This window comes from Schistocerca americana, chromosome 10 (assembly GCF_021461395.2).
Source record: "Schistocerca americana isolate TAMUIC-IGC-003095 chromosome 10, iqSchAmer2.1, whole genome shotgun sequence".
Lineage (NCBI taxonomy): Eukaryota > Metazoa > Arthropoda > Insecta > Orthoptera > Acrididae > Schistocerca > Schistocerca americana.
Window position 1 is genome coordinate 148,765,629 of NC_060128.1, and position 27,123 is coordinate 148,792,751.

The window sequence follows — 27,123 nt, forward strand, 5'->3', positions numbered from 1 at the left end:
TGTTAGCTGTCAAAGATCTTACTACTCGAAGATGTACTACTCGTCCAACCTTGCGGTTGGTAACTATCGACATTTTTCACTGGCTCTATCCTGATCGAATCTCAGTACATACCTTTCACACTGAACTTACAAATGGCGGTGGTTTGGGTCAGTGGAATGTATGCTGCAGGGCATCTGGCTCAAAGTTGTACGTGAAGTAACCGATTTGTAACAGTTCGTTGTGTTACTATCATGCCAGCTACTACTGAAATTGATGCTGCAGACACAGTCATATGCTGAACACGATGATCTTCCCTCTTGGTACTGCCACGTGACTGTTTGGAGCCCAGTCTTCTTGCGACTGTACGTTCTCGTGACCCCCGCTGTCAGCAATGATGTACAGTGGCTACATTCTTGCCAATCCTTTCTACAGTATCACAGAAAGAACTTAGAGCTTCTCATAGTCCAACTACATGACCTCATCAAACTCAATGACATGTTGATAATAACATCTTTGTCATCTTACAGGGTTCTTGACTCACCAAGTCTAATCCCAAGGGAAATTGGTGCTCATGTCCATTACAGCTTGTATCTAAAGCAAACCTGATTTGCATCATTTTAGTGGCATTACTATTGCCACTCTTATGTGACTGGTATGATACCTGAACAGACATCATCTTTCAGATATAGAAACATGTCTACCAAACTTCATTTATTTTACACAAGTCCTACTTGGTTTTGTAATTTTTTTTTCCATCAGTGTATTTTGTAATTTCACAAGGTTAACCAAGCACAATCAGACTTATTTTGTGAAGTGAACAAACTACTTCTCACCATATCTAAAGTCTGCCCCCGGTAGCTGAGTGGTCAGCGTGACAGACTGTCAATCCTAAGGGCTTGGGTTCGATCCCCGGCTGGGTCGGAGATTTTCTCTGCTCAGGGACTGGGTGTTATGTTGTCCTAATCATCATCACATTTCATCCCCATCGACGCGCAGGTCGCCAAAGTGGCGTCAACTCGAAAAACCTGCACCAGGCGAACGGTCTACCCGACGGGAGGCCCTAGCCACACGACATTTCATTTCATACCATATCTAGAGTAATCAAAAACAAACAGTTTGGTTCAAATGGCTCTGAGCACTATGGGACTTAATTTATGAGGTCATCAGTCCCCTAGAACTCTGAACCACTTAAACCTAACTAACCTAAGGACATCACATACATCCATGCCTGAGGCAGGATTCGAACCTGCGACCGCAGCAGTCGCGCGGTTCCAGACTGATGCGCCTATACACTCGGCCACACCGGCCGGCAAAACAGTTTGCTCTCCAGAATACCAGTGACCAATAGATGAGTGTGCAAAATCAATTAACTTCCTTTGATAATGAAAAATCAAACCAAAGAAAAATAATAATACTCTCTGAAAGGGACACTGACAAAGTAATCAAATGAAGAAAAGAAATTGGGTACATTTCTTTTTTCTTTTTTAGTATTAAGTTGCAAAGTCACCTACATGGTGGCTTCACAGAGGAAGAATTTGCTCTCCACAAAACTTCATAATGTGCCATAAACTTCAAATGAGCTACATCTACTTTGTGGATATGTCAAGACCCACTGCCACAGACAGTGACAGCGGCAATGTGTCGTCAGTTTTCTGGCTATGTACAGGACGACATCAGTCAACGGGTGCAGTCGGGCAGAACATTTGTATGGGTGCCAGCTGTAGTGCCTTCTGGATTTGTTGCCACCTCAGTTACATGGCCTGGGCCACAGAACTCAGCAGCCATTTGTGATGGATGTCAGTTGGGAGCAGGTGAGCCATCAATTCAGTCAGCTGGGCCCACATACTACTGAGTCATCACTACCACTGTCTTTCTCCCATGTGGCAAGGTTGGCCACATACCTTTCAACGTGGCCGTCAGCTGCCGAACCACGTGCAGGTGTCAGTTCGGGTCCCACAATGATGAGGCGGCGGCATCCCTTTAACACTTGGCACCCGAGGAATGTCGAAATACGTGTTCACCTAGGCACTCAGTCCCTTCCCAGAATTCGTAAACTACTGCAGAAATAGTTAACTGGCGCTTTTGTAGGAGCTTTCGCAATCTCTCAGCTTGCCTGCATGGAAATTCCTGACCTGACAAGATGTGTGTACGAAAATAGCCCAGAACAACACCGAATGCATTCTTCCTGATGGTCCTAACGGGACACCACGTGTTCCCTTCCTGGAAATAGTGACGTCCTGCTGTCAACATACGTCTCAGAAACAATAAACGTTCTCACCGCTAAAAGCCCTCATCACGTGTGTGCACAGTCGCGAAAACATCGTTAATCACAAAAACAATCTTGTTCTTTGGAAAGGGAGCGCTGTCTAAGTACAGACGGGATTACCCTCGTAGTTGTTTAAACACAATTTTTTGTTAGCAAGGAATAACTTTGAGCTCACCCTGCACATAAATACTTTTTATGAAAGGGTCACTGTCTTGAAAGGAGGACATAAGATGAACATCAACAAAAGCAAAACGAGGATAGTGGAATGTAGTCGAATTAAGTTGGGTGATGCTGAGGGAATTAGATTAGGAAATGAGACACTTAAAGTAGTAAAGGAGTTTTGCTATTTGGGGAGCAAAATAACTGATGATGGTCGAAGTAGAGAGGATATAAAATGTAGACTGGCAATGGCAAGGAAACCGTTTCTGAAGAAGAGAAATTTGTTAACATCGAGTATAGATTTAAGTGTCAGGAAGTCGTTTCTGAAAGTATTTGTATGGAGTGTAGCCATGTATGGAAGTGAAACGTGGACGATAAATACTTCGCACAAGAAGGACTAGAACCTTCGAAATGTGGTGCTACAGAAGAATGCTGAAGATTAGGTGGGTAGATCACATAACTGATGAGGAGGTATCGAATAGGATTGGGGAGAAGAGAAGTTTGTGGCACAACTTGACTAGAAGAAGGGATCGGTTGGTAGGACATGTTCTGAGGCATCAAGGGATCACCAATTTAGTGTTGGAGGGCAACGTGGAGGGTCAAAATCGTAGAGGGAGACCAAGAGATAAATACACTAAGCAGATTCAGAAGGATGTAGGTTGCAGTAGGTACTGGGAGATGAAGCAGCTTGCACAGGACAGAGTAGCATAGAGAACTGCATCAAATCAGTCTCAGGACTAAAGACCACAACAACAACAACAACAACACTGTCTTTCCAAAAGGCAATACACCTGATGCATAAAAGTTAATGTTGTTTATTGTCGGTTTTCTGATTACGGCGTCAAACATTGGATTTTTATTCACGCCTTGTTTGGAAAACATTACGTTTTGTGAGCTGAATATTAACCCTCATTGTGCACATGGTGTCTGTTGTGGAGCCAAATACCTTTGTCTTCGAACAGTCCCTTCTCACGTCTCGCTGGGAAGTTGATGATGGGTGTGATCGTGTGCCGCAGGTGACGCTGTCCATCTCGATCCTGATTAGCCTGCACGTGTTCTTCCTGCTGGTGGTCGAGATCATCCCGCCCACGTCGCTGGTGGTGCCGCTACTCGGCAAGTACCTCATCTTCGCCATGATCCTCGTCTCCATCAGGTGGGTACGCCGCGCGCTCTTGCTTACTTTGCCCGACGGTTTGGGCGCACCAACACCATGTACGAGGGTCACTCCAAAAGGAATGCACACTATTTTTGTAAAAATACAGTTTTCAGTCTGCATGTGTGACAATTTTAGACTGTGTAGATACATCCTTCCCGCGCCGTCATAGCATGTCTTCAAGATGGCTCTTGGACTTGACGTTCGTCAGAAGCAACGTGCTGTCCTAGAATTCCTGTCCTGTGGAAACGAGACAGTGGGAAAGATCCACAAGAGGTTGAAAATGGTATATCTACATCTACATCTACATTTATACTCCGCAAGCCAACCAACGGTGTGTGGCGGAGGGCACTTTACGTGCCACTGTCATTACCTCCCTTTTCTGTTCCAGTCGCGTACGGTTCGCGGGAAGAACGGCTGTCTGAAAGCCTCCGTGCGCGCTCGAATCTCTCTGATTTTACATTCGTGATCTCCTCGGGAGGTATAAGTAGGGGGAAGCAATATATTCGATACCTCATCCAGAAACGCACCCTCTCGAAACCTGGCGAGCAAGCTACACCGCGATGCAGAGTGCCTCTCTTGCAGAGTCTGCCACTTGGGTTTGCTAAACATCTCCGTAACGCTATCACGGTTACCAAATAATCCAGTGACGAAACGCGCCGCTCTTCTTTGGATCTTCTCTATCTCTTCCGTCAACCCGATCTGGCACGGATCCCACACTGATGAGCAATACTCAAGTATAGGTCGACCGAGTGTTTTGTAAGCCACCTCCTCTGTTGAAGGACTACATTTTCTAAGGACTCTCCCAATGAATCTCAACCTGGCACCCGCCTTATCAACAATTAATTTTATATGATCATTCCACTTCAAATCGTTCCGTTCGCATACTCCCAGATATTTTACAGAAGTAATTGCTACCAGTGTTTGTTCCACTATCATGTAATCATACGATAAAGGATCCTTCTTTCTATGTATTCGCAATACATTACATTTGTTTATATTAGGAGTCAGTTGCCACTCCCTGCACCAAGTGCCTATCCGCTGCAGATCTTCCTGCATTTCGCTACAATTTTCTAATGTTGCAACTTCTCTGTGTACTACAGCATCATCCGCGAAAAGCCGCATGGAACTTCCGACACTATCTACTAGGTCATTTATATATATATATATTGTGAAAAGTAAGGTTACTTTAACGTCTGTGGACGTCTCTCCATTGATAGCAACATGCTGTGCTCTGTTTGCTAAAAATTCTTCAATCCAGCCACACAGCTGGTCTGATATTCCGTAGGCTCTTACTTTGTTTATCAGGCGACAGTGCGGAACTGTATCGAACGCCTTCCGGAAGTCAAGGAAAATAGCATCTACCTGGGAGCCTGTATCTAATATTTTCTGGGTCTCGTGAACAAATAAAGCGAGTTGGGTCTCACACAATCGCTGTTTCCGGAATCCATGTTGATTCCTACAGAGTAGATACTGGGTTTCCAAAAACGACATGATTCTCGAGCAAAAAACATTTTCTAAGATTCTACAACAGATCGATGTCAGAGATATAGGTCTATTGTTTTGCACATCTGCTCGACGACCCTTCTTGAAGACTGGGAGTACCTGTGCTCTTTTCCAATCATTTGGAACCTTCCGCTCCTCTAGAGACTTACGGTACACGGCTGCTGTCGATCGCAGTACAGTTAGTCTGTGGGCGAGCAGGTTACGTGATGAAAGCGGGCACGGCAATATTGAGGACTGTCCTCGAAGCGGCAGGCCTCATACTGCACACACTCCAGACAATGTGCAGAGAGTTAACGAATTGGTGACTGCTGACAGACGCATCACAGTGAACGAATTGTCACGTTACGTTGGGATAGGGGAAGGAAGTGTTTACAGGACACTGAAAGTGTTGGCGTTAAAAAAGGTTTGTGCCAGGTGGTTTCCCAGGGTATTGACAGTGGCTCACAAAGAAACAAGAAAAACGGTATGCAGCGAACTTTTGGAACAGTACGAGAATGGTGGAGATGAATTTCTTCGAAGAATTGTGACAGATTATGAAACATGGCTCCATCACTTTTCACCAGAGACAATGGAATGCCATCATGCAAATTCACCCAAGAAAAAAAAATTCAAAACCACACCTTGTGCAGGAAAAGTTATGGCTACGGTGTTCTTCGATTCTGAAGGACTCTTGTTTGCGGACATCATGCTAAGTGGAACCGTCATAAATTCTGATGCATATGTGAAGACACTCACGAAACTCCAAGCTCGACTGAGTCGTGTTCGACCACATCGGCAAAAGCAGGATGTTTTGCTGTTGCACGGCCATATGTCAGTAAAAAACCATAGAAGCGATCACAAAACTCGGATGGACAACACTGAAACACCCGCTTTACAGTCCTGACCTGGGTCCATGTGAGTATCATCTCTTTGGGAAATTGAAAGACTCTCTTCGTGGAACAAGATTTGAAGGTGATGACTCCCTTGTGCACGCTGCCAAACAGTGGCTCCAACAGGTTGGTCCAGAATATTACCGTTTGGGTATACAGGCGCTGGTTCCAAGATGGCGTAAGGCAGTTGAGAGGGATGGAAATTGAGTGGGAAAATGAAAATATTGTTCCTAAAGGACATATCTACACATTGTAAAACTTTAAAACATGTGGAATAAAATATGGATTTAAAAAAAATAGTGTGCATTTCTTATGGAGTGACCCTCGTAGCTGAGTTGCTGACAGCAGCTCTCTCTTCATGTTAATGGTGCGCCACAAAGCACAGCACTTGAGACGTTTCGCTGAGCACAGCCCAACCACTGCACCGCCTTGTTCTTTCTACCATCTGGTGTCTGATCCTCACGCCCTTTCCAGTGAACACCCATCCGCATCCTGACACACCCCGTGTAGTCACACATCCGCATTGGTCCAAATCTATCCAACCTCTCTTCCCACCCTTGCCACAGTTCCCTGAGCTGACCTTCATGGAGAACCATGTCCACTTCGTATCAGCCAGAAGAAAAATCATCACCTCCAGCCAGGTGGTGTGGCCGAGCAGTTGTAGGCGCTTCAGTCTGGAAGCGCGCGACTGCTACGGTCACAGGTTCGAATCCTGCCTCGGGCATGGATGTGTGTGATGTCCTTAGGTCAGTTAGGTTTAAGTAGTTCTACGTTCTAGTGGACTGATGACCTCAGATGTTAAGTCCCGTAGTGCTCAGGGCCATTTGAACCCGTCACCTACATCTCGACACTTCTCAGCTGTATTCCGTATAGAAACGTCTTCAATATAAATATTTTCTTTATGTTATTTTTACACTGCCTAACGGAAAAAGTGAGGCACCCAGAAAAGGAGGAGGGAACGTAGTTAAACTTCACAACAACAAAAAATGGCTCGGAGCACTATGGGACTTAACATTGGATGTCATCAATCTCCTAGAACTTAGAACTACTTAAACCTAAGTAACCTAAAGACATCACAGACATCCATGCTCGAGGCTGGATTCGAACTTGCGACCGTAGCGGTCGCGTGGTTCCAGAAAACTTCACAGGTTGACAGATATGACACACCAAACTCATGCTCAGAAAGAACTAAACACCTTGAATGACTAGACATAGGACGTTCGAATTCACAGGACATGTACATTGCTACATTCTGCAGAAATAATTAGCATTTCAGTCACCTCGTTTCAGCATTTGTTCTGTTGCCTAGTAGACACAGCGTCTGCCATGGACCTTGATAAGCTGCTCCATGCGTGATGGCACGACGCGTATAAGTCGCGAACGGCGTCCTGTGGTATAGCCATCCATGGTGCATTCACCTGGTTCCAAAGTACATCTGTAGTGACTGGCACTGGTCTGGTGATCTGGCTGGCCAGTGCAAAAGGCTGCCATCTAGTGACACCAAGAAGGCACATATTCGTGCAACAACAAGTGGTCATGCATTGTCATGCTGGAAAGTTGCGGCTGTTGTGTTGTGCAGAAAGGGTATGGCTGCGGGTCGCAGGATGTCATACATGTATATCACTCAGGTTACAGTGCCCTGCACACGCAAGAGCTGTGAATTTGTGGTTGTGTCCAATAACACGTCATACCATATGGCCTAAAGATGGCACTGTATATGGCGAGCCCAAATGCGGCATCATTTTAAAAAAAAACAGAACGTGGATTCGTCGGAAAACATTAACTGATGCATTACCTGCCCCCCTGTCATTGTTCCACACACCAGTGCGCTCCAGCATGTTTCTGCACATTCGTCAAAGGTAGGCGGAGAAGTGGTCGAAGCGCACGTAACCCGTGCCTTAATAAACGGCTACAGACTGTCATCCCCTGATAGAGTACGACATGTCCCACTGTTCGGCCAGAGCCGAGGGGGACGTAGATCGTCCTGCAAAGCCGTTCGGATGCGGTGTCGATCTCGAGGAGTGGTCTGGGTGGTGAGACCTGACCCATCTCGTCGTGCTCTACGACCCTCCATGAACGGTTCTCCACACACCCATTGCACTGCCGAAACACTTTGTCCCAGCAGTTCCCCAGGTGGATGCATCACATTCTCTCATGCCAATAATGAGACCTCTTTCAAACCAACTGATTTTATGTTACGGTTCGCGCATACGTCTGCGAGGCATCCTGCACGTCTGCTAAGTCACCCTGATCCGTTACGTTCGATTTATGGCGACAACGACAGCCGCAGGCACTTTTTACCGGTGGGACGTGTTGCCCCGCAATATCGATGTTGACCTTGAATCCGCGGGCTGGCGTGGTTCAAATGGTAATAATTTCTTCAGAACATACTAATGAACTCGTCCTGTGAACATGAATGTGTTATCTCTAGTTCTGTCATTTTTATTTTTTTTTCAGAACATGAGTGTATTTCAGCCATAAAGCCATCGTATCGTCTCCTGAGGCAAATCGGCACACTACTGTTGTAACTCTTCCTTCAGAGTACTGATTCTAAGACGGAGTTCACGTCAGTGCTGTTGTGCACATATTATGTTGGAGACGTATGCTGGCCATGAGAGTACCTCATCATCACGCCGTTAATTCATAGAGATATATGATATTTTTGGCGAGAGTTGTCATGTTGAAAACTGGCACCACAATAGTGTCGCATGAGAGGTAACACAAAGTATGTCCGTGACGTACCATTGTGCTGTCAGAGCCGGCCTTGGTGGCCGAACGGTTCTAGGCGCTACAGTCTGGAACCGCGCGACCGCCACGGTCTCAGGTTCGAATCCTGCCTCGTTCATGGATGTTTGTGATGTCGTTAGGTTTAAGTAGTTCTAAGTTCTAGGGGACTGATGACCTCAGAAGTTAAGTCCCATAGTGCTCATAGCCATTTGAACCATTTTTTGTGCTGTCAGAGTTCCCTCTAATACTACTAGATATCACCTGAAGTCATAGCTGATGTCACATCCCACCGTGATCCCACGAGTAACATTGCTGCCCCTTTCCAAAGTATTGTTAGTAGGATGGCATCTCTCCCAAAGTCGCCGCAATGATTGTCATCCAGGAGAGTGCAGAGCTTCGATTCATCGTTGAACACGATGCAACGTCATTCATCAGTGACTGTGCCTCCCTGTCCCAGTACCACTCAACATGCTGCCATTCGTGTTGTGGCGTTAGCGCCAGCCTACGCGCTGGACGGGAATTCCCCAGTCCACATGCTGCCGACCAGTTATGTGGAACGATGCAGGCTAGATTAGGGAGTCCATTACTTGTTCTCGGGGTGCAGGCGCAAATGTGAAGGGGTCAGCTTGTGGGCACAATATGGCGATCCTCCGTTCTGTTGGACAGACCAAAATATTAGGCATACCCTCACATATCCATTAAGTCCAACATCGGGCCACTGCGACATTCGAATGCCCCATGATACCATCAGTCGGTGAAATGGAGACCCACTATAAGGAAGGTCGCTTAAAATTGTCATGTGCTGATAAGGCTGCCTCGTACGAGTACGCCACATTTCTTTATCCTACATAGTGATCACAGATCGCTGCTTATACCCCTTATGTATCCTACCCGTCCTGGTAACTCTAATGAACACTGAAATGAAAATCAAACACTTCCAGCCGCCACTTTTGCGTTTAATTTATTTACGCGTCAAATTTCGATGTTCCATTACACAATCTTGCCAATCCAATGTAAACTGAGAGGGACCCAGTCTGGTGTGCAGTCAGAACAGGAGCCAATATTACACAACTAGAGTCTGCAGATCTCTGGTTTACATGACGTTATCTCTATCATCCCACCGTCCCAAACTGACTCCGTAAAAAAAAAAAAAAATATTAATTTTAAATTAACAACAGCCTCACTTGCAATGTTTACTTAGATTTACCTAGGTTTCAGTTGGGATAACCCAACCTTCTTCAGAATAGGAGGAACTACGATTTGTCCTTTTATTCTGAAGAAGGTTGGGTTACCCCAACTGAAACCAAGGTAAATCTAGGTAAACATTGCAACTGGGGCTGTTGTTAATTAAAAATTAATATTTATACAGTTGCTGACAGAGCCGCAAAATGTTGAAGATATTAAAAAATTAAATACAAAAGGACGGCTGCTGGTGTTCTAATTGTCATTTCATATTGAACAGCCGAAGTCCTTGAAACCATTACAAGGTTGGACGTACAAAGATCTAATGATCTCTGCTGGCCATTCGATCAGTCACAGAGAATTGCAGTTCTTAACGCTCACATATCCGCCAATGACATGTACCTGAAGCAGTTGCACATGGTTTGTGGGTACTTCACTGTTTTCGTGGGGGAAAGTATATTACATTACATTACGTTGTTTATGTTTTTGCATTTGGAGTTTTTATATTTATGTTTGTTAAATTTCGTATTTTTATACGCATAATTATTTTATTTACATGTATGTTTTTAAATTTTATATTTGATGCTCTACGTATATTTTACACATTTGTCATTTTCATTATATTATTTATATAAAATGTAAGATTATATTATGCCAAAAAGCAACAATAGGGGTGGTGCCAGTTACTCTCCCCTCCCCGCCCCCTCCCCGCTGACAGACTGATTAAAGTCTACATACAAATAAAAGTAAAGGGCTACAACCCTGTGAACTCGGTTATCTCTACAAACGCTCAACAACACCTGTCTATGTCCGCAGTGCGGCATCTTGTTCAATAAATATGTTGTTGTTCTGGTCTTCAGTCCAGAGACTGGTTTGATGCAGCTCTCCATGCTACTCCATCCTGTGCAAGATTCTTCATCTCCCAGTACCTACTGCAACCTGCATCCTTCTGAATGTGTTTAGTGTATTCATCTCTTGGTCTCCCTCTACGAATTTTTTCCTCCACGCTGCTATCCAACACTAAATTGGAGATCCCTTTATGCCTCAGAACATGTCCTACCAACTGATACCTTCTTCTAGTCAAGTTGTGCCACAAATATCTCTTCTCTCCAGTTCTATTCAATACTTCCTCATTAGTTACGTGATCTACCCATCTAATCCTCAGCATTCTTCTGTAGCACTACATTTCAAAAGCTTCTATTCTCTAAACTATTTATCGTCCACGTTTCGCTTCCATACATGGCAACACTCCATACAAATACTTCCAGAAACGACTTCCTGACACTTAAATCTATACTCGATGTTAACAAATTTCCCTTCTTCACAAACGTTTTCCTTGCCATTGCCAGTCTACATTTTATATCCTCTCTACTTCGTCCGTCATCAGTTATTTTGCTCCCCAAATAGCAAAACTCATTTACTGCTTTAAGTGTCTCACTTCCTAATCTAATTCCCGCAGCATCACCCGATTTAATTCGACTACATTCCATTATCCTTGTTTTTCTTTTGTTGATGTTCATCTTATATCCTATTTCAAGCACTGTCCATTCCGTTCAGCTGCTCTTCCAGGTCCTTCGCTGTCCCTGACAGAATTACAGTGTCATCGGCGAACCTCGAATTTTTTATTTCTTCTCCATGGATTTTAATACCTACTCCGAATTTATCTTTTGTTTCCTTTACTGTTTGCTCAATATACAGATTGATCTCTTGCGAAGGGTTCTGTAAAGTTTGGAAGGTAGGAGACGAGGTACTGGCAGAAGTAAAGCTGTGAGGACGGGTCGTGAGTCGTGCTTGGGTAGCTCAGTTGGTAGAGCACTTGCTCGCGAAAGGCAAAGGTCCCGATTTCGAGTCTCGGTCAGGCACACAGTTTTGATCTACCTGGAAGTTTCATATCAGCGCACACTCCACTGCAGAGTGAAAATATCATTCCTACTTACAAAGTTTGAAATAGCAATACCGAATGAGAAATCAAGGAACAGTCTAGCGTCCCCTATATACTGCTCCTGTAGATACGACAAAGACAGCGCTAGACTCATTCCACCACAAACATTCAATCAGCTTTCTTGTAATCCATCCACGAAGGGCGGTCGTCATCATACAGTTCCAAGTACATGACAGGGGCTTGCAGAATATGGATTTAGATCTACATTATCTGACCAAAAGCGTCTGGACACCTCGATGGTAATGCAATCTAATGTCGCGAGAGGCAGACCCGAGGGTATTGAAGGAGGCAGGTAGGATTGCGTTGTCAGTAGACACGCTGTAACATGGGAATAAGTCAGCAGTGCTCAGTGACGAATCATTAGATGTCATCTGAGAAGCAAATCCATCTGGCACATTTCTACCCTTCTAGAACCTCCTAAGTCGACAGTTCGTGATTTGATTGCGAAACGAAAAAGCGGAGTAACAGCCGCAGCTAAACTAAAATGACGGACAGGGATCGTCTAGCATCGTGGAGGGTGGTTGTAAAAAAATCGTATGAAATCGTGAGTTCGAAAGTTGTGGCAGCAGTGAATGTAGCACAGTGACTGTGAGCAGGGAGCCAAAATGCGTTGTGTACAATGGTCGGGGTCATAGGCCATACATTTCTGTACTCAGTGTTAAGTTCCGATAAGGTGATGTAAAGAGCTACATCACTGGACAGTGGATTACTGTAAAAGAGTGGTTTGATGAATCACGCTATAGCCAGTGAAAATCAGATGATAAGGTTTAGATAGGCCAGTGCCTGGAGAACATTACGTGCCATCATGTCTGGTGCCAACAGTGAAATATGAGGGAGGTGGGGTTCGGTATTGGCGGCCAATTTTCTTGGTTAGAATGTCTTCGTCTTACTGTGCTTAAGAAATGCTTAATGTACGTGGGGGAGTAGGAAAATAAGTTTCCCGTGTCGACTGTGGAGAGTTGTGTGTGAAAAGTAAAAAAGAGAATGAGACATTAAAGATAAGATATACACTACTGGCCATTAAAATTGCTACACCACGAAGATGATGTGCTACAGACGCGAAATTTAACCGACACGAAGAAGATACTGTGATAGGCAAATGATTAGCTTTTCAGAGCATTCACACAAGGTTGGCGCCGGTGGCGACACCTACAAAGTACTGACATGAGGAACGTTTCCAACCGATTTCTCATACACAAACAGCAGTTGACCGACGTTGCCTGGTGTAACGTTGTTGTGATGCCTCGTGTAAGGAGGAGAAATGCGTATTATCACGTTTCCGACTTGGATAAAGGTCGGATTCTAGCCCATCGCCATTGCTGTTTATCGTATCGCGATATTGCTGCTCGCGTTGGTCGAGATCCGATGACTGTTAGCAGAACATGGAATCGGTGGGTTCAGGAGGGTAATACGGAACGCCGTGCTGGATCCCAACGACCTCGTATCACTAGCAGTGGAGATGACAGGCAGCTTATACACATGGCTGTAACGGATCGTGCAGCCACGTCTCGATCCATGAGTCAACAGATGGGGATGTATGCAAGACAACAACCATCTGCACGAACAATTCGACGACGTTAGCAGCAGCATGGACTATCAGCTCGGAGACCACGGCTGCGGTTACCCTTGACGCTGCATCACAGACGGGAGAGCCTGCGATGGTGTACTCAACGACTAACCTGGGTTCACGAATGGCAGAACGTCATTGTTTCGGATGAATTCAGGTTCTGTTTACAGCACCATGATGGTCGCATCCGTGTTTGGCGACATCGCGGTGAGCGCACATTGGAAGCGTGTATTCGTCTTCGCCATACTGGCGTATCACCCGGCGTGATGATATGGGGTGCCATTAGTTACACTTCTCGGTCACCTCTTGTTCGCATTGACGGCACTTTGAACAGTGGACGTTACATTTCAGATGTGTTACGACCCGTGGCTCTACCCTTGATTCGATCCCTGCGAAACCCTACATTTCAGCAGGATAATCCACGACCGCATGTTGCAGGTCCTGTACGGGCCTTTCTGGATAGCCCGGGCCAGGCCGCTTTTTCCGAATCACCTCTTTCAATTTCGACAGAGTGGCACAGTACCGCACAGCATTGATGGTTGCATCCTGCAGAAAGTCCAGCAGCAAAACTCCTTTGTCGTCCCAGAAAACGGTGAGTAGCACTTTACCTGCAGACGGAGTGCTTCTGAACTTCTTTCGGACAGATGATGACGGATGTTTCCGCTCCATGGAGGCGGCCTTCGATTCGGGCGTGTAATAGTGGTCCCACGTTTCATCCCCCGTCACAGTGCGAAATAGAAGGTCATTGCCAAATTCGTGGTAACGCACGAACTGTTCCAGGCTGAACGTCACGCGTTGTTCCATGTGTGTCGGGGTCAGCTGGTGGGGCACACATCGTGCTGTATCGAAGAATGTCGTGGATGATCTCGTGAGCTCGCTCATGTCTGATTCCAAGTTCTGCCACACTCCATCAATGGTGATACGCCTGTTCGCTTTAATCATGTCATCCACCTTTCTGACATTTGCATCTGTAGTGGCCGCGTGCGTCTATCCAGTTTTCGGTATGTCCTGCACTTGCTGACGTCCATCATTGAATTGCTGGCACCATCTCCGCACCATTTGCCTCGACATCACACCTGACCCATACACCTCAACAAGGCGGTTATGAATTCCTGTACCTGATACTCCACCTGCCCATTCGTACCGGATAGCAGCTCTCACTTCCGCCTGTGACCCCGACTCCAAAACGCACCTTCTCTCCACAGCTCGAGGAAAAGACTGAGTGAGCGGCTGGCCTCCGCTTTGTGCAGGCACTGCTACAGCGCCATCTGCTAGATCGCGCTCGACCTGTACCCAGTGATGTATCGGTGTCTTGCAAGTGCGCGTTCACCTGCCGTGTCGTCTTTCGCCATATCGCACAACTCTGCCCACATTTATTTTGAACTCCCCCTCGTAGAAAAGTATAAACACATTTTGCAGGATTATGTACTGCGTGCTGTAGGGGAACACCTCGGAGATGATGACTGTATCAGGACCCTGTCATAGAGCAGCAGGTGTGGGGCAATGGCTTGTGGACAGTAACATTCCTGAAATGGACTGACCTGTCCAGAGTGCCGACTTGATCCCAATGGAACACCTTCGTGATGAGTTAGAACCTCTACTTCGCCCCAGACCACTGTGTCCAACATTATCTTCTCTGTTTTTGACTCTTGAGGAGAAATGGGGTGCCATCTATCCAGACATTCACACAATTCAAGCCACCATAGGGGTGAAGAATGGACACACCCCATATTAATGTCTATTGATACTTCTGGTCAGATGGTGTAGATTCTGCGCATTTCATTCAGTGACTGACATCAGGCCCCAGCGTCCAGCATTATCTGTATTCGGCTCTTGAGGAGAAATGGGCTGCCATCCGTCCAGACAATCACACAATTCAAGTCATCAGGGTGAAGAATGGACACACCCCATATTAATGTCCATTGATACTTCTGGTCAGATAGTGTAGATTCTGGGCATTTCATTCAGTGACTGACATCAGGCCCCAGCGTCCAACATTATCTGTATTCGGCTCTTGAAGACAAATGGGCTGCCATCCGTCCAGACCTTCAGACAATTCAAGCCACCATAGGGTGAAGAATAGACACACCCCATACTAATGTCCATTGATATTTCTGGTCAGATGGTGTAGATTCTGGGCATTTCATTCAGTGACTGACATCAGGCCCCAGCGTCCAGCATTATCTGTATTCGGCTCTTGAGGAGAAATGGGCCGCCATCCATGCAGACATTCAGACAATTCAAGCCTCCATCAAGGTGAAGAATGGACACACCCCATATTAATGTCCATTGATACTTCTGGTCAGATGGTGTAGATTCTGGGCATTTCATTCAGAGACTGACATCAGGCCCCAGTGTCCAGCATTATCTGTATTCTGCTCTTGAGGAGAAATGGGCTGCCATCCATGCAGACATTCAGACAATTCAAACCACCATCAAGGTGAAGAATGGACACACCCCATATTAATGTCCATTGATACTTCTGGTCAGATGGTGTAGATTCTGGGCATTTCATTCAGTGATTGACATCAGGCCCCAGCGTCCAACATTATCTGTTCTCAACTCTTGAGGAGAAATGGGCTGCCATCCGTCCAGACATTCAGACAATTTAAGCCACCATGAAGGTGAAGAATGGACACACCCCATATTAATGTCCATTGATACATCTGGCCAGATGGTGTAGATTCTGGGCATTTCATTCAGTGATTGACATCAGGCCCCAGCGTCCAACATTATCTGTTCTCAGCTCTTGAGGAGAAATGGGCTGCCATCCGTCCAGACATTCAGACAATTTAAGCCACCATGAAGGTGAAGAATGGACACACCCCATATTAATGTCCATTGATAGATCTGGCCAGATGGTGTAGATTCTGGGCATTTCATTCAGTGACTGACATCAGGCCCCAGCGTCCAACATTATCTGTATTCGGCTCTTGAAGACAAATGGGCTGCCATCCGTCCAGACCATCAGACAATTCAAGCCACCATAGGGTGAAGAATAGACACACCCCATACTAATGTCCATTGATATTTCTGGTCAGATGGTGTAGATTCTGGGCATTTCATTCAGTGACTGACATCAGGCCCCAGCGTCCAGCATTATCTGTATTCGGCTCTTGAGGAGAAATGGGCCGCCATCCATGCAGACATTCAGACAATTCAAGCCTCCATCAAGGTGAAGAATGGACACACCCCATATTAATGTCCATTGATACTTCTGGTCAGATGGTGTAGATTCTGGGCATTTCATTCAGTGACTGACATCAGGCCCCAGTGTCCAGCATTATCTGTATTCTGCTCTTGAGGAGAAATGGGCTGCCATCCATGCAGACATTCAGACAATTCAAACCACCATCAAGGTGAAGAATGGACACACCCCATATTAATGTCCATTGATACTTCTGGTCAGATGGTGTAGATTCTGGGCATTTCATTCAGTGATTGACATCAGGCCCCAGCGTCCAACATTATCTGTTCTCAACTCTTGAGGAGAAATGGGCTGCCATCCGTCCAGACATTCAGACAATTTAAGCCACCATGAAGGTGAAGAATGGACACACCCCATATTAATGTCCATTGATACATCTGGCCAGATGGTGTAGATTCTGGGCATTTCATTCAGTGATTGACATCAGGCCCCAGCGTCCAACATTATCTGTTCTCAGCTCTTGAGGAGAAATGGGCTGCCATCCGTCCAGACATTCAGACAATTTAAGCCACCATGAAGGTGAAGAATGGACACACCCCATATTAATGTCCATTGATAGATCTGGCCAGATGGTGTAGATTCAGGGCATTTCATTCAGTGACTGACATCAGGCCCCAGCGTCCAACATTATCTGTATTCGGCTCTTGAAGACAAATGGGCTGCCATCCGTCCAGACCTTCAGACAATTCAAGCCACCATAGGGTGAAGAATAGACACACCCCATACTAATGTCCATTGATATTTCTGGTCAGATGGTGTAGATTCTGGGCATTTCATTCAGTGACTGACATCAGGCCCCAGCGTCCAGCATTATCTGTATTCTGCTCTTGAGGAGAAATGGGCTGCCATCCATGCAGACATTCAGACAATTCAAACCACCATCAAGGTGAAAAATGGACACACCCCATATTAATATCCATTGATACTTCTGGTCAGATGGTGTAGATTCTGGGTATTTTGTTTAGTGACCGACATCAGGTCACTTGTTGTCTGCTGCCACTGGAAGGTCTGTTTCCCCGAACTCATTACTCCCGAAGTGGGACTGCGTTGCAGGGCCGGCGACTAATGGCGGCCTCCCGTGTCTGTGTGTGTGCCGCAGCATCTGCGTGACGGTGGTCGTGCTCAACGTGCACTTCCGGTCGCCGCAGACGCACAAGATGGCGCCCTGGGTGAAGCGCGTCTTCATCCACATCCTGCCCCGCCTGCTGGTGATGCGCCGGCCGCAGTACCAGTTCGAGGCCACCAGGTGAGTGAATTTCTTTCTGTGGGGAAAGGTGAAGGATATTTGCTATCGTGATCCACCGACAACGCCTGACAACATGCGTCAGCGTATTGTCAATGCATGTGCGAACATTACGGAAGGCGAATTACTCGCTGTTGAGAGGAATGTCGTTACACGTATTGCCAAATGCATTGAGATTGACGGACATCATTTTGAGCATTTATTGCATTAATGTGGCATTTACAGGTAATCACGCTGTAACAGAAATGATACGTTCTCAAAGGTACATTATCACATTGGAACAACCGAAATAAAATGGTCAAACGTACCTACGTTCTGTATTTTAATTTAAAAAACGTGCCTGTTACCAACTGTTCGTCTAAAATTGTGAGCCATATGCTTGTGACTATTACAGCGCCATCTATCACAAAGGGGAAAAAGTGGCCCAACAAAAACATTCATATTTCTTTACGTGCTACACGAATATGTAATAAAAATGGGGGTTCCTATTTAAAAAATCGCAGTTGATATCCGTTTGACCTATGGCAGCGACATCTAGCGGGCCAACCATAGCGGCATCTGGTTTCCCCCTTCAAGCTGGACAAGTTTGTTTCTTTGTAGTTTTTTCGTTTGGAGCTTATTTCGTGAGATATTTGGCCCGGTTACGGTCAATGGACTACTCTGTATACTTGAAAAGTGTAACAGAACTTTGTGTTCAACTTGTACCCCACGTTTAATCAGTTCTATATTAATACCGCCCAAGCCATTTTCCTCCTGGGTTCTCATGACCTACAATGCTGTCGTCAACCTTTCCCCCTCCCCCACCCCCACCTCCGTTTTGTCATCTCAACACCAGACAATAAACAAAAGTTTTTTTGGAGACCAATTCCACGTTATACAAGACACAGTTTTATAGTTTTGCTTATTTGCTTCTGTCTCGGGCTCTTCGGCCGACGTTTGTCTGATGATCTTTCTGACGTTTCGCCAGCACGAGTGGCTGGCGTTGTCAAAGCTTCACCCCCCGCTGCCGTTGGTGAACTGGAGCCAAGCTCGCGGCCGCAGACTATATGTACCTGGCGCGCCAACGTCCGAGGGCTTCTCTGCTGTCATTTCCGTTGCGGTTCTCCTCTTGCTACGTGCGCCGGTCGTTCGCTGCAGTACGGGAAGCCAGGATCCGTTTACCTTAAGGCTTTCTTCTTCCTTGTTGTAGCTATTCCCGTGTTTGTGTATTTCTACAGCTTCTCTAAACAAGCGGGTGTGATAGTGCTTTTCTACAGCCAGAACTTCCGTGTTGGCGAATTTTATTACGTGGTCGGTCTCACTCAGCGCGTGCTCTGCCACGGCCGATTTCTCCACCTGCCCCAACCTGCAATGTCGCTTATGTTCTGTGATCCTGGTGCTGATTGAGCGTCCAGTCATTCCGACGTAAACTTTTCCGAATGTGCATGGTATGCGGTATATTCCCGACATTGCAAGTGGGTCGCTTTTATCCTTTGCCGATCTAAGGCAGTCTTTGATCTCCCTTGTCGGTTTGAAAATTGTCTTCACGCCGTGTTCGTGCAATATACGGCCGATTTTGTCACACTCTCTGGGAATATATGGCAGAAAGGCAGTACCTGACATTTCTTTTTCTGGTTTCTTACTTCGCCGAGTGTTTGGCTCTGTTACACTTCTAATATAATTTGTGGAGTACCCATTGCTCGTCAGAACACTTTCCAGGTGTTGCATTTCGCGTTTGAAGTGCTGCGGCTCACGTCACATTCTCGTCCTGCCCCGCGTTACGAGCGTATGGATCGTGCCTCTTTTCTGGCTCGGGTGGTGGCTTGACAGTTTGTGCAAGTATCGGTCCGTCTGTGTCGGGTTTCGATATATCCCAGATTTTCGCCATCCCTTGTGACCAGCACATCTAGAAATGGTAGATTTTTTTGTCCTTTTCCTCGAGGGTGAGTCAAATGAAAACCTTAAATTTTTTAAAATATTATTTATTGTGCAGAAGTGGCACAAAGCTGTATCACTTTTCAACATAATCTCCCCCACGCTCAGTGCAAGTCCTCCAGCGCTTGCAAAGTGCATAAATTCCTTTAGAAAAAATTTCTTTTGGTAGACCGCGCAACCACTCATGCACTGCGTGGCGTACCTCTTCATCAGAACGGAACTTCTTTCCTCCCATTGCGTCTTTTGGTGGTCCATGTATGGTAGATGAGGAAGACACACAAAATGCAAACTGCAACTGTTGTACGAGCAGTGTGGGGCTTTGCATTGTCATATTGCAAAAGGACACCTGCTGACAGCAATCCACGTCGCTTTGATTTGATTGCAGGCTGCAGATGATTCTTTAGGAGATCTGTGTATGATGCACTGGTGACAGTGGTCCCTCTAGGCATGTAATGCTCCAAAATGACGCATTTTTCGTCTCAAAAGAGAGTCAGCATAAGCTTCCCTGCTGGTGGTTCTGTTCCAAACTTCTTTGGGTTTGGTGATGAGGAATGGCGCCATTCCTTGCTCGCTCTCTTTGTTTCCGGTTGGTGGAAGTGAACCCAGGTTTCGTCCCCAGTAACGATTCTTCCAAGGATCACCTTCTCGTTCAGAGCGCCGAAGAAGTTCTTCACAAGCATCAAGAAGTCGCTCTCTCATTTCAGGAGTCAGCTGCCGCGGCACCCATCTTGCAGACGCTTTGTGAAACTGGAGCACATCACGCATAATGTGGTGTGCTGAACCGTGACTAATCTGTAAACATGCTGCAATGTCATTCAGTGTGACTCGGCGATTTTCCTTCACTGTGGCTTCAACTGCTGCAATGTTCTGTGGAGTCACAACTCGTTGTGCCTGACCTGGACGAGGAGCATCTTCCACTGAAGTCACACCATTTGCGAACTTCCTACTCCATTCGTAGACTTGCTGCTGCGACAAACATGCATCACCGTACTGAACCTGCATTCGTCGATGAATTTCAATATATTTCAAACCTTCACTACGCAAAAAGCGAATAACAGAACGCTGTTCTTTCCTGGTGCAAGTCGCAAGTGGGGCGGCCATCCTTATACTGATATTGCGACGGTATGTGTGCATCTGCACTATGCTGCCACCTACAGGCCATTCTGCAGGCTGTTTGTAGCACGCTTACCAACTTACAGGATAACGGCGCGAAATTTTGATTTGTTATTACAAATTTAAGGTTTTCATTTGACTCACCCTCGTACTTCCGTAGTAAATTCTACACTCCTGGAAATGGAAAAAAGAACACATTGACACCGGTGTGTCAGACCCACCATACTTGCTCCGGACACTGCGAGAGGGCTGTACAAGCAATGATCACACGCACGGCACAGCGGACACACCAGGAACCGCGGTGTTGGCCGTCGAATGGCGCTAGCTGCGCAGCATTTGTGCACCGCCGCCGTCAGTGTCAGCCAGTTTGCCGTGGCATACGGAGCTCCATCGCAGTCTTTAACACTGGTAGCATGCCGCGACAGCGTGGACGTGAACCGTATGTGCAGTTGACGGACTTTGAGCGAGGGCGTATAGTGGGCATGCGGGAGGCCGGGTGGACGTACCGCCGAATTGCTCAACACGTGGGGCGTGAGGTCTCCACAGCGCATCGATGTTGTCGCCAGTGGTCGGCGGAAGGTGCACGTGCCCGTCGACCTGAGACCGGACCGCAGCGACGCACGGATGCACGCCAAGACCGTAGGATCCTACGCAGTGCCGTAGGGGACCGCACCGCCACTTCCCAGCAAATTAGGGACACTGTTGCTCCTGGGGTATCGGCGAGGACCATTCGCAACCGTCTCCATGAAGCTGGGCTACGGTCCCGCACACCGTTAGGCCGTCTTCCGCTCACGCCCCAACATCGTGCAGCCCGCCTCCAGTGGTGTCGCGACAGGCGTGAATGGAGGGACGAATGGAGACGTGTCGTCTTCAGCGATGAGAGTCGCTTCTGCCTTGGTGCCAATGATGGTCGTATGCGTGTTTGGCGCCGTGCAGGTGAGTGCCACAATCAGGACTGCATACGACCGAGGCACACAGGGCCAACACCCGGCATCATGGTGTGGGGAGCGATCTCCTACACTGGCCGTACACCACTGGTGATCGTCGAGGGGACACTGAATAGTGCACGGTACATCCAAACCGTCATCGAACCCATCGTTCTACCATTCCTAGACCGGCAAGGGAACTTGCTGTTCCAACAGGACAATGCACGTCCGCATGTATCCCGTGCCACCCAACGTGCTCTAGAAGGTGTAAGTCAACTATCCTGGCCAGCAGGATCTCCGGATCTGTCCCCCATTGAGCATGTTTGGGACTGGATGAAGCGTCGTCTCACGCGGTCTGCACGTCCAGCACGAACGCTGGTCCAACTGAGGCGCCAGGTGGAAATGGCATGGCAAGCCGTTCCACAGGACTACATCCAGCATCTCTACGATCGTCTCCATGGGAGAATAGCAGCCTGCATTGCTGCGAAAGGTGGATATACACTGTACTAGTGCCGACATTGTGCATGCTCTGTTGCCTGTGTCTATGTGCCTGTGGTTCTGTCAGTGTGATCATGTGATGTATCTGACCCCAGGAATGTGTCAATAAAGTTTCCCCTTCCTGGGACAATGAATTCACGGTGTTCTTATTTCAATTTCCAGGAGTGTATGTTGGCGTGGAGGCTGTTGAGGTGTGTTAGGAAGTCACCGAGATGTTCTTCGCCATGGCTCCACACAACGAAAGTATCATCAACGTATCTGCGCCACACCTTAGGCTTACAAGTCGCCGAGTCCAGTGCCTGTGCTTCGAAATGTTCCATGAAGAAGTTGGCCACCACTGGACTACCCATGGCGACGCCTTCCAGCTATTCGTAGAAACCGCCATTCCACGTGAAATAGCTCGTGGTGAGACATGCTTTGTCATGTCTTGCGGAAAAATGGAACCGATGTACTCCAGAGCGTCACTGAGTGGCACTTTCGTAAACAAGGAAACGATATCAAAGCTGACGAGGATTACGTTTCTTCAGCTTCTCAATGAAATGTCCTGAGCCCTTTATGTATGTTTCGGTCTTCCCCACTTGTGGTTGGAGCAGAGAGGCCAAGTGTTTTGCCAGTTAATACGTCGGTGAGCCAGGGGCGCTAACACTCGATCTTAGTGGAACGTTGTTGTTATAGATCTTAGGTAATCCATACAGCCGAGGTGGTAGAAATTCCGTGTTGCGTTGGTTTCTCTGCCACTCAGTGACAACCGTTCACCCATCTTCAGGTGATTGTCCGCCACAGTAGACTGCTAGTCTACGGTGACGGAGACTCACCTGAAGATGGCTGAACGGCTGCCAGCCGAAACATTGAAGCAAGAAGTCAACATGATCCGTCTACGATTCCGAAACCTCATAGAATATTCAGTACGCCGGCAAAACTTCAAGGATCACACTTTTGTAATCGTTTGCATGGGAGAATAAACGCGTGTGTTGTCGCCAGGGGGAGATGCGCTGCGTGTTAATGCGTCTGTTTAGACAGGCTTTACCGCAACATGAGTGTTTCATTTCGGCTGAATTTGTTATCCTACACACTGTAACGTTCCCTGGCAAACTCACGTTATTAAAAAAAAAAAAAAAAAAGAGTTTATTTGTACCATATACGCCGCTCTGGGCAAGTTGTATATATCGTAATTATTGAACAAAAATATTACTGAATGTGGTGTAAAAGACATTTGTTATTCTCCTTATATTTTTTGTTGTAATATTTGTCTGTATTTAGGATAGGAATTTTTTCTGTATTTATTATGTGATTGTAAAATGTGTCAGTATTTGCGATAGCAGAGATATGTTGCCAGAAGAGAATAATATCGTCAATTTGCAAAGAAATGTTAATAGTCAGCAATACTATTTAAGCACAATGCATTATGTATTCTTTGGTCTTCTCTGTTCAGAAGTCATTGCGGTAGGACACTGTGAAAGAGTTTTTTACGAATGGGTAGACTTCTTTTGTCTCTGTCTGCACTTAGCCGCCATTAGACGATGCGTTACGAATTAATGTGAGTTGTATTGTTGTTTGATCTAAATATATTAGAGTTTATCAAAAGTGTGAATTATTTATGTAAATTAGCTTGCCCACGTCATCTATAAAATTTCTTTAAGAATTTTTCAGCATTTTTTAGCGGTGTTGCTGGGCTGTGCCGCGACCAACAATAGCAAACCCGTAAATCGGGAACAGATGCATAAAAATCAATGGTGAATTAAGAAATTGTTCTTCTTTTTCAGTGATCCTGTGGCTGATAAAATTTGAATTAATTATACGTTTGTGCATTCGTAGGCGGATAGCTAATGTTAGTTAACATTGAAATTTAAACAGTTTGATTCTTTCAAAATATCTTAAATGTGTAATGAAGTAGGTTTGATCAGTGATAAATGTCGGCTTGGCAATAATTAAAACATTTTCTGCTAATAGAGGTAATCTTGTGTTCTATGGCTAGTGCCGGGATAAAATTCAGTAAAAATATTTAACAAAAAATCCACTGCATCAGGAAAGTGTATGCCAAGGCCGAATGATTTAAAGGACCCAATTCTCAACCTAATATTCTTAACCAGTTCATATGAGTTCACGTGAATATTATTTTTTCTTTAAATGTACGTAATAATTAAGTAAGTAAAAATTTTTTATTACCACACGAAAATAAGAGAGTGGTTCTACAACAAAGTTCGCACGAAAGAAAATTAACTTAAAAACAACAGATAAATTTTATTATTCTTCTTTAACGAAATTTCAAATCAATCCCATTCATTACAACCGTTAACGAAATCGGTCGTAATGAATGGGATTGATTTGAAATTTCGTTAAAGAAGAATAATAAAATTTATCTGTTGTTTTTAAGTTAATTTTCTTTCGTGCGAACTTTGTTGTAGAACCACTCTCTTATTTTCGTGTGGTAATAAAAAATTTTTACTTACTTAATTATTACGTACATTTAAAGAAAAAATAATATTTACGTGAACTCATATGAACTGGTTAAGAATATTAGGTTGAGAATTGGGTCCTTTAAATCATTCGGCCTTGGCATACACTTTCCTGATGCAGTGGATTTTTTGTTAAATATTTTTACTGAATTTTATCCCGGCACTAGCCATAGAACACAAGATTACCTCTATTAGCAGAAAATGTTTTAATTATTGCCAAGCCGACATTTATCACTGATCAAACCTACTTCATTACACATTTAAGATATTTTGAAAGAATCAAACTGTTTAAATTTCAATGTTAACTAACATTAGCTATCCGCCTACGAATGCACAAACGTATAATTAATTCAAATTTTATCAGCCACAGAATCACTGAAAAAGAAGAACAATTTCTTAATTCACCATTGATTTTTATGCATCTGTTCCCGATTTACGGGTTTGCTATTGTTGGTCGCGGCACAGCCCAGCAACACCGCTAAAAAATGCTGAAAAATTCTTAAAGAAATTTTATAGATGACGTGGGCAAGCTAATTTACATAAATAATTCACACTTTTGATAAACTCTAATATATTTAGATCAAACAACAATACAACTCACATTAATTCGTAACGCATCGTCTAATGGCGGCTAAGTCCAGACAGAGACAAAGGAAGTCTACCCATTCGTAAAAAACTCTTTCACAGTGTCCTACCGCAATGACTTCTGAACAGAGAAGACCAAAGAATACATAATGCATTGTGCTTAAATAGTATTGCTGACTATTAACATTTCTTTGCAAATTGACGATATTATTCTCTTCTGGCAACATATCTCTGCTATCGCAAATACTGACACATTTTACAATCACATAATAAATACAGAAAAAATTCCTATCCTAAATACAGACAAATATTACAACAAAAAATATAAGGAGAATAACAAATGTCTTTTACACCACATTCAGTAATATTTTTGTTCAATAATTACGATATATACAACTTGCCCAGAGCGGCGTACATGGTACAAATAAACCCTTTTTTTTTTTTTTTTTAATAACGTGAGTTTGCCAGGGAACGTTACAACACCTACAATGATGGATTACCTGTCACATCGCCTGTCTGTAAAATGATCTACATAAAATATCAATGTCCTCATTCCATTATGCAGATGAAGGTTGTCCGTATCCGCAAGTGCAAATACGTTTCATGCATTTCATAACCACGGTAATCGCATCACTGCCTATTCCTTCGAAAGGCATGCACTACAGTATCTTGTAAAATGATGTTGACGTTGAGGGAGTTGCATTTTTTCAGGCAGTTTATTGTTAAGCAACCGCGATAGAAGTATCGCTACACATTTAGTAATACAGACCCGTCTCGTTCGAAACACCCTCCTAAGGTTACGGTGCCGACAGGAAGACGATGCTGTGATATGCAAATGATTAGATTTTCAGAGCATTCACACAAGGCTGGCGCCGGTGGCGACACCTACAACGTGCTGACATGAGGAAAGTTTCCAACCGATTTCTCATAGACAAACAGCAGTTGACCGGCGTTGCCTGGTGAAACGTTGTTGTGATGCCTCGCATAAGGAGGAGAAACGCTTACCATCAAGTTTCCGACTTTGATAAAAGTCGGATTGTAGCCTATCGCGATTGCGGTTTATCGTATCGCGACATTGCTGCTCACGTTGGTCGAGGATGAATGACTGTTAGCAGAATATGGAATCGGTGGGTTCAGGAGGGTAATACGGAACGCCGTGTTGGATCCCAAGGGCCTCGTATCATTAGCAGTCGAGATGACAGGCATCTTATGTGCATGGCTGTAACGCATCGTGCAGCCACGTCTCGATCCCTGAGTCAACAGATGGGGACCTTTGCAACACAACAACCATCTGCCCGAACAGATCGACGACATTTGCAGCAACATGGACTATCAGCTAGGCGAGCGTGACTGCTTTCACCCTTGACGCTGCATCACAGACAGGAGCGCCTACGGTGGTGTACTCAACGACGAACCTGGGTGCACGAATGGCAAAATGTCATTTTTTCGGATGAATCCAGGTTCTGTTTACAGCATCACGATGGTGGCATCCGTGTTTGGCGACATCGTGGTGAACGCTCATTGGAAGCGTGTATTCGTCATCGCCATACTGGCGTATCACCCGACGTGATGGTATGGGGTGCCATTGGTTACACGTCTCGGTCACCTCTTGTTCGCAATGACGGCACTTTGAACAGAAGACGTTACATTTCAGATGTGTTACGACCCGTGGCTCTACCCTTCGTTCGATCCCTGCGAAACCCTACATTTCAGCAGGATAATGCTCGACCGCAAATTGCAGGTCCTGTATGGGCCTTTCTGGATACAGAAAATGTTCGAGTGCTGCCCTGGCCAGCACATTCTCCAGATCTGTCACCAATTGAAAACGT

General features: G+C 45.5%; 1 protein-coding gene across 1 annotated transcript in view; it reads left to right on the forward strand.

Moving 5' to 3' along the window:
• The window catches only part of LOC124552712 (acetylcholine receptor subunit alpha-like), a 699,835-nt gene that overhangs the window by 641,309 nt on the left and 31,403 nt on the right, over nt 1–27,123 (forward strand). Inside the window, exons 7-8 of the mRNA XM_047127053.1 lie at nt 3,422–3,558; nt 17,659–17,805. Coding sequence (XP_046983009.1) covers nt 3,422–3,558; nt 17,659–17,805 — 284 coding nt within the window. The remainder of the gene's footprint in view (nt 1–3,421; nt 3,559–17,658; nt 17,806–27,123) is intronic.